This window comes from Taudactylus pleione, unplaced genomic scaffold (genome assembly GCF_031769625.1).
Source record: "Taudactylus pleione unplaced genomic scaffold, aTauple2 ptg000913l, whole genome shotgun sequence".
Taxonomy (NCBI): Eukaryota; Metazoa; Chordata; class Amphibia; order Anura; family Myobatrachidae; genus Taudactylus; species Taudactylus pleione.
In genome coordinates, this window is record NW_028285314.1 from 1,655,641 (window position 1) to 1,667,365 (window position 11,725).

Here is an 11,725-nt window from a genome sequence, read left to right on the forward strand (position 1 = left end):
TGCACCGGCCACTTTTCGTGTTTTGTGTTTTGGTTTTGGATCTGGATCTTTCTTCGTGTTTTGGATCTGGATTGGTTTTGCCAAAACCACCCTTCCGTGTTTTGGGTTCTGGGTTTTGTGTTTTGGATCTGTATTTTTTTGAAAAAAAGCATAAAAACAGCTAAAATCACAGAATTTGTAGGTTTTTCTGCTCCTATGCTATTATTAACCTAAATAACCTTAATTTCCACTCATTTCCAGTCTATTCTGAACACTGAACACCTCACAATAGTGTTTTTATGTCCAAAAGGTTGCACCGAGGTAGCTGGATGACTATGCTAAGCGACACGAGTGGGCGGCACAAACACGTGACCCATCTAGGCGTGAAACTGCAGTGGCAGACAGGATGGCAGTTTGAAAAACTAGGCCCCAAACTGTACATAATGCAAAGAAAAAAAAGAGGTGCAAGATGGAATTGTCCTTGGGCCCTCCCACCCACCCTTATGTTGTATAAACAGGACATGCACACTTTAACAAACCAATCATTTCAGCGCCAGGGTCTGCCACACAACTGTGGCTGAAATGATTGGTTCGTTTGGGCCCCCACAAAACAAGCTGGCAATTAATCTGTCCCTGCACAAACTGGCTCTACGGAGGCAAGATGTCATCCTCATCCTCCTCATCCACCGATTCCTCACCCTCTTCAGTGTGTACATCCTCATCCTCACAGAGTATTAATTCGTCCCTGCTGGAACCACAGGTCCCTCTGTACGTTCTGGAGGCTGGTCTCCCTGGAAGAGTTGATAATTCATTTTATGAACATCATCATCTCCACATTTTGTGGAAGCAACCTCCTACGCCTTTCGCTGACAAGGTACCCGGCTGCACTAAACACTCTTTCGGAGTACACACTGGAGGGGGGGCAACTCAGGTAAAATAGAGCCAGTTTGTACAGTGACCTCCAAATTGCTTCTTTTTCCTGCCAGTACAGGTACGGACTGTCTGACATGCCTACTTGGATGCTGTCACCGATGTAATCCTTTAACAGACAGACGCAGAAAAAAGAAGAAGAATATTTTTATTGTTTGTGTAGCACACTTTGAGGGTGTCACCACCCTTTAACAGACAGACGCACGCTTGTTGCTGCTGCTTTGAGGATGCAAGTGCGGCTACATCGCACACAAGTCACAAACACATTAAAAAAATTGTTTTTTATTTTTTGGAGCACTTTGAGAGTTACACCACCCTTTAACAGACAGACGCACGCTTGTCGCTGCTGCTTTGAGGATGCAGGTGGAATCTAGATGGGATTTGGAACCGAGGACACACTACCTCCATCAATTGTCTAAATCCCACTGCACTAATGGCGGATACCGGACGCACGTCTAACACCAACATAGCAGTCAAGGCCTCAGTTATACGTTTTGCTTCAGGATGACTGCTGTCGTACTTCATCCTCATCGCTAGGGACTGTTGGAGGGTCAATTGTTTAGTAAAAGTAGTGATGTTCCTACATCCTTTCTGGGATGATGAACAACTCCCAGCAGCAGCAACAGCACTAGGAGGAAGTGGTTCTTGATCTTTCCCTATTTTATTTTTATCGGAGAAAGTTTGGTCCTCCATTTATGTTATATACGTGCGGCTAAAGCGCACACAAACACAGAAAATATTTTTTTATTTTTGCTGGAGAGTAGTGCACTTTGTGGGTTACACCACCCATTAAGAAATGAGCCAGCCCGCTCTTTACTTATGGGACACAGGCGCACACTTGGCGCTGCTCCTTTGTTAATGCACGTGCAGCCACAGTGCACACAATTCACAAACACAGAAAATATATATTTTTTTGTTTTGGAGTGTACTTTGGGGGTTACAGCACCCTTTAACGGTCAAGCCAGCCGGCCCTTTACTTATGACACAGGCGCACGCTTGGCACTACTTTGTTGATGCACGTGCGGCTACTGCGCACACAATTCCCAAACACAGAAAATATATTATTTTTTTAGCACTTGGGGGGAGCACCCCTGATGGACAGAGCACCCCCTGGACAACACTACAGCACCCCTTTAGGACTGGGACACTGCACAGGACTTTGGAGTGGACACAGCCCCTATGGAGAACTGACTGCACAACATAGTCCAGCCAGCCCCTATGGACTTTGAAGTAGTGGACACAGCCCCTATTAACAGCAGCACAGCACAACACAGCCCTAACTCCCATCCTCCCTCTTCACTGTCCACAGCCGAGTGAGAAAATGGCGCCGACGCGGGTACCTTATATAGGATCCAAAACCCGTGAGACTCGGAAGGCGGGATGATGACGTTTTGCCTCGATTTCAGATCAGAGTCAGGCGGGAAAAGTCGAGCCTGACTCTGATCTGCCTCAGATCGGGGGGGCTCGGATTTCAAAAATCCGAACCCGCTCTCCCCTAGTTTACAGTCTAGGACTTACCCACCTGCATTACACCAAGGTGGAGAGAGCTGTATCACACAATTCAGTGGTCCAGGTGATTCACGCAGTATAAATGCCGCTGAGCCTGTGCACAGCCAGTGGCTTTGAATCTGAAACTTCACAGCGGGGAGTAAGTAATATACTCCTTTCAAAACAGCACTTCATTTGTAACAGTGTATATAGTATCCGACTAATGGTGCGTACACGGTTAGATAAAACGAGCAGATTTGAACGATAAAGTTCATATCATTAGCGTTCAAATAGTCCAGTTTTGGCCCCTTGAAACGATTGTCAATGCATGGGCCCAGGTGGTCACTATTGCCCTCCGCCCGTGCATGCAAGCCAACCTGGTCGCTATTGACCAAGTTACTAAGGGGAGCCGTGAATGTTGATCACGGGTAGTTATTGTCATTTGGTGGGGGATGGTGCATGTTCAAAACCGAACATCCAGCACATCTGATACTCGTCTAATCAGAGGAATTGCTCAGTGCGTGCGGAGCTTTACTGTCGTGGCTGGTATGAAGTAGACATGCAGTAGTGGATCCGATACATGGGGGTAGATGTATTATAGCGGCACTTAACGCTTCCCCTCTTTACCGAGGCGAAGCAGGAAGCACTGCCGATGAGATGTATAAACATCTCATCGGCCGGAGAGGGGGAGCGTTAACTCCCCCCTCCGGCGCTACCCGCTAGAGACAGCAGTGCATCAGCCTAGTGCTGATGCTGTGTCTGTCCCGGCCGGCTCCACTGAGCATGCACAGGATCTCGCAAGTATCGCGAGATCCGTGTGCAGTCATGGAGCCGGCAGCCACCGCAGCAGGGACAGCGCTGTCCCTGCTGTGGGGATAGGCTAGCGCCAGGCTGTAGCTGTTGATAACGACAGCTACAGCCGGCCATGCGTTATGACCATTCGTACATAGCAGTGCCGACGGCAGGGCTATCTTGTAGATAGCAGCGCCAATAATGACAGGGGTGCATAGCGCCCCTGTCATTTACCGCCCAGACCCCCGATAATACATCAGGGAGAAGTGGTATCAGCGCACATAACGTGCGCTGATTGGCTTCATACATCTACCCCATTGTCTCTAGCTGGATAACAAACTGCAGTACTTTCTGACTCACTGGATACTAACAGAGCAAGTGTATCTTTCCTTCTCCTTACAGAGATTTCTCAGAGGATTATAGCTTTTGCACCACAGTGTACAGTAGTCTATTTCTATATTTGTATGAACAAGAGATACCCTTTATACTTTAATTGACGTTAATATGTCTTACATGTAAACATTTAATCAAACATGTTAACCAGACTTCATAAGCCGATTAGAAAATCTAAATCTGGTCTAGTGCAATTAAGTGGTTTGTGTTTTTATGATCCGAGATTGCAGATTCCTCTATAATTGCTGCAAACTGGGTTTTGATCAATATATTTAATGGGCATTTAATTAGTGCTACAGATTTTATTGTGTTTTGGCATTAGCCAGTCCTGTTTTACCACCATTTCCCAATCGTAGAATGCTGGTGCTATATATGTAACTATTCATAAATAAGTGAGTGCTCATTTAGCAAGTGGCAAAACAAAAACTATAGTGAAGCAGAGTAGAGTGATTTAATACTAAAACCAAAAGGTCACCTCCTGCCTCCCAGTATGATGTTTGAAGCACTGCACAGGGGTTGTGAGTCTGATGGGTATGGTATAGCAGGATTGGTGTCTGCATTAACATGACTACCAATGGGAAGAACTGTTTGAGGACCACTATTTGTGGACAAGCATCTCTTCAGTGATTAGAGACACTGGAGGTCTCAAGTTTATGGTGGTTCAGGACAGAACATCCAGGCTGACATGGAGAGACCATATCTCAAGATCACTATGCATCTGACCCCAACACCTGCTGAGTCAGAGACCCAGAGCATACTCTGGAGTCACTTCAGATGTCTGATGGACCATTATGCATTGGTTTAACCCCTATAGCCTGACCCTCAGCCTGCAGTGCTAAAATTTCTCAGCTGGGATCCCACGTGTCATGGTGATTTAGATCCGGGACAGCGAAATTTATGATTCTCAGAATGCATTACATATCCAACAGGCAGGGTTGCTATAGACAGATTCTGAGATCCACTGTAAGTGTTATATAAAAAAAAGTTACATTACCCCATTACATGTTATACCAGGTTTATAGGATACATGAGGACAGGAATGCAGAAATGGTTCTTGAAGACTTTTTTTATTTCTATACAGCTTCTTGGTGAGAAAATCTACTTATGACACATTTTCCAACCACCACAAGACCAACAGCTACAACCACCAGGCTGATGGAGACAATGGCCACCAACACCCACAGTTCTAGAGGGCTGGATCTTGCTGTCATTCTGGAAGCCTGGCTAAGGGCTGCACCAGGGACTGGGTTAGACTCTGCTCCAATCACCAGAAGAGGCCCAAGTGTGGCCAGTCCATGTTCCTCTGGATGAGAACCTGCAGGGGGAGAGGTTAGGCTTTAATACAAGTAGCCAGAACTTCCAGTAGAAGTGTGACATTTAGCCAGTGAGATACATGAGGTGTAAGCCAGTAGTAAAAAGTTTACACTTGCCTGTGACTACTTACCATCCACTTAGTGCTAACCCTTGTATGTGTGAACACAAATCCTTTACCAAGTGTCATGGCCATGCTGGGGACTTTGTAGTGTCAAGGACTTTTCTAAAATGCAATTGCCAAAGCAGGTGCCAACTACTATTACAGGTAGCGAAATTGGCTTTACCAGGTCACAGCTCAAACAGGCCTCGAAGAAACTCCCAAGCATGTTCAATGAGGGGAAGCCTTCTACAATTATCTGCACCCTAGTCACCTGCCTATCTTGATCCTCAGAGTTAAAACACAAGTCCTTCATATCAGTGTCTACATTACCTTCCATTTAGGGCATATGGAAGCCTGGCAGTGTGAAAGTGACTTGGCAGTCTATTACTGGGTCACATATGAAGAACTTACCAACATCTCTCTTCCCCAATCCTCTTGGTCTTCCTTGCACAATGCCCCATCTGCTCTGACCAGTGGTGGCAGCACAGTTCCCAGTGTCACAGCATTGGCAGATGTTACTGGCGCCCTCCACAGCAGCCCAGCTAAGAGAAATGGAGAAGTCAGCCAGCTTACCCATTACACCAGTAACGTAACTCAGGGGTCTACAGTGTCTCACCTTCTAGAGGCTTTGCTGTAGGAACAGGCTTTGTTCAATGGATCTGGGGTCTGAGAGGCTGCAGCAGCTCTCAGGTAACAGGTGATATAGATCTAGGACAAGACAGTTACAGTTTAGGTGATGAGCTGGGAGAAGGGAGTGCTGGGCTTCTGCTAGGGATGCACCCAGTCACCAGGTTCTTCTCTTGCACTAGTCTCAGCCATTGGTTACATTAAACAAATTGTTGACAGCACACGATTTAATCAGGGGCATATTTACCAGAGTAATTGGGCATCACCAGAATGTCTTGTGATTACTTGCACAATCTGCTATCCCATAAAGCTACATAGGGAGGTTACTGCCTTTTATGTCACAGGAGCCACCCCACACATTTCTAAATTAAGAAACACCAAGACTCTGGAACACTAAGCTTTCTGCAGGTTTGCCCCGGTACCCTATGGGCTACTGCAGCACTTTTTTAAAATTGAGTGGGATCCTTGGCCACATTCTTCACCAGCCCATACTGGTGCATACACACCATAACCAATGGCCATGCATTATGCTGGCTGGGTCCATACCCAGAATCAGTGATAGCAGTAGTTACCACTTAGCTTCCAGCTCTGCACCAGGATAGGGCTCTCTAATACTGTCACAATGTATGAAGATTAATAAATACGAGAAAAAAAAACAATTTAAGGTGATACTATAACAACTTCAAAAGTGTTGCATGTGATGAATATGCCCCTAGAGGTTTATACATCTAGATACCACTCAACATCCTGCCCCCACACTAGAAGGTGTAACCAGGAGAATGGATCGGTCCTCACCAGAGAGTCATCTGTCCCAGTGAACCGGAAAGCATCAACAATGAACCGGAGCTGGTTTAGCTGGGACCTTGGGGATGTGAAGGTGGAAGAGGAATCTTCTTGCTTACCATCCACCAGGCACCTGCACAACAGGACAGGTTTAGCAGAAAGTGGAGCCATGACCACAGCAGCTGGATAGTCACTGGTATAACATACCCATTGTAGGCAATGATGTCATAGTGAGGGTCAGACTGGACAACAGGAGACAACGTGGCCACACATCTATCCACAAACAGCATCATAGGGACATGGTTCTGAGTGTCCACAGAGGCCTCCATGTAGAACATGTCCCCCAGCTGGAAGACAGAGGAAGGTCTGGGAGCGCTCCAGTCATCTGTAAGGTAATCAGAGGGTTAGAGACCAAACCAGACCCAGCACCATCATATCCACCACCTCACTTACCAGTCATCAGCTGCAAGGAGAAGGACAGCCTCTCTTCTGAGGACACGGTGGAATGGAACGGAATCCATGTTGGCTTGATTGCCTCACTGCTCACATTACCATGTCTGCACAAGAAAGGGGAGTGGTTGGGGGGGGGGGTTGAGTCACATTAAGTTCCAATAGAAATCAAAGGTGTTGCCATATTGGGGGGGGGGGGGGAATCTCCTAATTTCTACAAAAGCACATGCCATTATAGAGATTAATTTTTCAGGCCATTCATTGAGAGGGTGAAGCAGGAGAAATCAGATACCCCCTGCTTAATGGAATGGACCACTGTCGACATACACTAGTATGGGGACAGTATTAATCAAGCTTCAAAAAACAAAATATTTTCAGAGCTTGACTGCGGGAGCATTTGCCATCTTGCCGGGTGTGAAGATGGACCCTTAAGGGTCCCTCTGCCACATCTAGTTTCTTCTGCTGGACCCTTTGTGCTCAGGGTCACATCTGTAGGTCACACATATGCACTTATCTCACTGCTCTGAGAGCAGGGAAGCTGTCCGCTGAGAAAGACTATTTTCATATTAGCCGTCTTTTCACCAGAGCAATGAGGAATTACTCATATTGAGTTAGTATGTTAATTATCAGTCAGATAATTAATGACTAGACCCCATAGTGAGATTCATTTCTCATTAACCAAGAAAACGGCCACAAGATAAGACAGTAGCTAATGGACTAGGTACAGCAGCAGATGAATCACTTACAAATTAATGACCAACATTTTTTTGATCCACTTATGTGAAGTCTAAATAACTGATATTTGGTCTATAAACCAAGTGGGAAGATGTCTCTTAACCTAAGAGGGACGTCCATTCTTCCCAAGCCCCTGAGAATATAGTCCCAATACAGCCTGCAGGGAATAGGAGCTGCACCAGGCACATTACTGCAGTATGGCACCGCTATCAGAGCAACAGCCCCTGTAACACAATAACCCGCAAATAGAATATGCAAAAAATGTGTTCAATGATTGCCGATAAGGATTTTCATTAGAGTTTCCCCCAAGTGCTTTAATGTACTTCTATCGGGTTCCTGTAACACAATAAGCTGTCGACCATAATGAGGAATTTGATAGAAACTCAATTTTGTTATGAGAAGTGATGTACATGGGCTGTGTGTCATTGTAAGTAACCCAGATATGACCACCAGTGACATAATACACAGCCTGGTACAGGGTATAGTAAGGAGGCCTTAATCTGAGCGTCTCCTTGTGCACAGAAGTGTGGAAGATGTCTGGTGTCAGATCCCAACGTCACTGCCTCAGAGGGGACATGTCAGTCACCAATACAGCATAATAGCTGGTGCAGGAGGGAGATAACTACATTATACAGGATATACGCTGGTGGTGCCCTAATCTGTACACGGAACAGACCTGATACTGGGGTCAGAGGAATCATTGGGGGAGCTGGGGTTGTATTGTCAGAACGCTACATTTGAGGCCAACAGTAGCTCAGAAGCCAGAACCTGTATTACACAGGAGCCCAGCTGCTCCATCACAGACCAAGGCTGAGAGTCACTAGTGTGGCAGCTCCCACTCATTAATAAGCTACAACCCTCCCTCTGACCCACACTCACCGGGGGTAGAAGCACTGGATGAGGACCATCGCAGCATTGGTCCTGGTAATGGGGACACTGCTGGAGGGGTTTGGGTTGTAGGACAGACTAGTTATGTAGATCAGATAGTCTGCAGTCATCTGAGGACATGAAGAGTAATATTAACCATTTATTACAGACACCAAGTACCACATGCAGATCAGTTATCCTCCCTGACTGAATACAAGTTGTGTCACTGTAGTGTATATATAAAGGACCCTACATTATGTTCCAGGTCATTACTGCCTGGTAAATAAATGGGACTCTTCAGGTCAGATGCTTCTCTCAGCATTTGTTATAGCAGAAGGTGCGCCACCTATGGGTAACATTACCAATCTGCACCAGGGTATTTCACTTATTAAGTGTCTGCATTGTAGAGGAACTTGTCAGTACCCTGTGTTCTCCCAGGCTGTTTTTGGCAGGTGCACCACCCAGCAAGAAAGCCTACCACCCGGCACTTTGGGAGCCTGCAAGTGAGGACAGTGTCTGGGAGCTGTATAAAAAGGACCAGATCCTACACACTTTGCAGCTTTTTCATAATCAGACAACTGGGCCTCTAATAAGAGAATATATAAAATGTTATTTTAAGTTTAAATCCATACATGGTCAGGGTTTAGGACTTATTTTGTGAAAGCCCCCACCCGGCTACTTCTTGATGGAACCCGGCTGGAAAAAGTTTCTGGGGAGAACACAGTACCCATGTATGGGAATTGCAGTATATACTAGACACCAAGGAGCATATTTACTATAATCTCTACTATAATAGTGTGAAAGGTTCTTACACCCTTATCACATTTTAGTTTGTGTTACTTAAAGGTCAATTGGAGTAATTGTCATGAAAAACTACAATTCACATCTTTAGTTAGCAGATCAGATTTCCCATACTTGTAATGGGAAATGTGATCTGCCTGAAATTTACTAAAAATAAATTGTGAAAATAAACCAGGGAAAGCCCTGTGATACCACCTCCGGACAGTAGGTCTCTGGTAACGTACGGGAGTAAATTGTGATCAGCAATTTGCTCCTAAATGCCAGAAAACAGATGAAAATGGTCATACAGGTTTGTTAAATGTTTCAGCTAAACAATTTGTTCAAACGGTTTGTCCATTTTCCAGCGTTTGGGGACAAATTGATTGTCATTTGCTTTTATACCTTACCAGATTTTCATTCCAACCAATCAATTAGTTGGACAGAAAATCTTTAGGTGTGTACCCAGCCGAAGCTGGGAAGGAGGGAGGGCCAATCAGCAGCACATGCACAGACCTCACCAGATTTTTGAAGACAATACAGTTAAAACTGAAGTGAGCTCACACACTAGCATTGAGCTTTATCACAAGGACTGTCCCTGCATGTGATTTTTGCTACATCCTTGATGTATTTAAATATTGCATTGCAATATTGGGTGAATGCATCAGAGATATGGATTGTGATAAATATGCCCACACGTGAATATGTACCTACATCACTGCCCCCTACTCACATTCAGAAGCTCAACACAACTATTCTATATTAGCTGCATTGTACTCAGAGCTGCTCATTGCATGTAGGGCAAAGACCATTACAACAATTCATAATATATAAGCTGCAACTAGAAGAGACCCTACAATAGACAGACATGAGGCATAATCCCATAAGACCCCAGCCAGGAACCCCCCCACTTACCTCTATTGCATTCCCACACTCCTGGAGGCCAATCTCAAAGACCACACTTATATCGGTGCTCTGGGAACCAGGTTTGCAGGACTGGAGTCCTAGGCTCAGATCTGAGGCCTTCACCAGCTTCCCATTCCCATACAGGTCTCTCATCACAGTCACCACCATTGTGTCCTCACCACACTGTACCCTGATAGGAGAGCTCTGGGGTGGTGGCAGCTGTCTAGAGTGAGCAGCCCCCCCATCATACCTAACAGGGGACCCCCATCCTGACACAGGCTGAGCACCCCATCTGGAAGACCCCAAGCCAGACACAGGCTGAGCAGCCCCCACATGAGACCCTCTAGGAGATCCCCCCACAGAGGACTGGTAATGCCTCCACCAACTATCTGACTGGCGCCTAACCAAGACATGGTCCCCAGCACTGGTAAATCCTGAGCCATCAACCAGCACAGCCACCAGCAGCAGCAGCCAACTCCACCTCACCCACATCCCCATTCTGCCTGCAGGACACACAACACAAGGACAGGAGTGCAGGGATCAGCCCTTTATACCCCTCCCATCAGCTGCTAATACCCCCACCTGGGGCAGATAATGATCACTCTCACCTGAACACCTTTCTCAGCAAATATATGGTGGATAGATTAGATAGATAGATAGATAGATAGATAGATAGATAGATAGATAGATAGATAGATAGATAGATAGATAGATAGATAGATAGATACATACATACATACATACATACATATATATATATATATATATATACTAAGTGTAAAGTGATAAACTGGAGAGTGATAAACTACCAGCCAATCAACTCCTAGGTGTCATATTTTCAAACATGACAGGAGCTGGGTGGCTGGTAGTTTATAACTTTCTAATTTATACATTCTCCAGAGCTTAGTATATTATCTTCCCCTATGTACATGGAATTTCCAATTAAATGAAATAAAGACTGACTTTTTTTAAGTCATCCACCTATAATGCCTTCCATCTGACAGGAATGAATTTAACAGTGAATCTCTCATTTAGGGGTCTATTCATCATTGCATAATTATCGATGGTGATAATTATGTTTTGAACTTGCTGCGAGTTCAATGAATTGTTCGGAGGCATTCATCATGCCTCATTCATCATGCCTCATTAACTAAAGTATCACTTCCAAAAAACTGGTCTTTCTTATGCTGGGTATACACTATACATTTATCTGTCAGATATCTGTCCAATCTGGCTTGTTACTAATGCTGGGCATACACTATACATTTATCTGTCAGATATCTGTCCAATCTGGCTGGTTACTAATGCTGGGCATACACTATACATTTATCTGTCAGATATCTGTCCAATCTGGCTGGTTACTAATGCTGGGCATAAACTATACATTTATCTGTCAGATATCTGTCCAATCTGGCTGGTTACTAATGCTGGGCATACACTATACATTTATCTGTCAGATATCTGTCCAATCTGGCTGGCTGGAATGAAAACCTGGTAATATATGGGAGCAAATGACAATAGAAATTTGATCCCAAACACTAGAAAACGGACCAGATTTTCCTTCCCACCAGACAGATTGGACAG

At 45.1% G+C, this 11,725-nt stretch overlaps 1 protein-coding gene across 1 annotated transcript; it reads right to left on the reverse strand.

Moving 5' to 3' along the window:
• Positions 1-4,630: 4,630 nt before the first annotated feature.
• Positions 4,631-10,654, reverse strand: LOC148473769 (zona pellucida sperm-binding protein 3-like). The gene is made up of 8 exons (XM_088459556.1): positions 10,151-10,654; positions 8,471-8,589; positions 6,860-6,963; positions 6,614-6,791; positions 6,419-6,539; positions 5,613-5,704; positions 5,408-5,538; positions 4,631-4,897 (listed from the first exon to the last, which is right to left on the reverse strand). Exons 1-8 carry the CDS (start codon positions 10,637-10,639, stop codon positions 4,656-4,658), a joined length of 1,476 nt encoding a protein of 491 aa, XP_088315682.1. The 5' UTR covers positions 10,640-10,654; the 3' UTR covers positions 4,631-4,655.
• Between the last annotated feature and the right edge of the window lie 1,071 nt (positions 10,655-11,725).

Coding starts and splice junctions, on each gene's coding strand:
- LOC148473769 (XM_088459556.1), bottom strand. CDS start 10,639: ATGGGGATGTGGGTGAGGTGGAGTTGGCTGCTGCTGCTGGTGGCTGTG. Junction 6,964..8,470: donor ATCCAGTGCTTCTACCCCCG/GTGAGTGTGGGT, acceptor TTTCTTGTGCAG/ACATGGTAATGTGAGCAGTG. Junction 6,540..6,613: donor GACATCATTGCCTACAATGG/GTATGTTATACC, acceptor CCTGTTGTGCAG/GTGCCTGGTGGATGGTAAGC.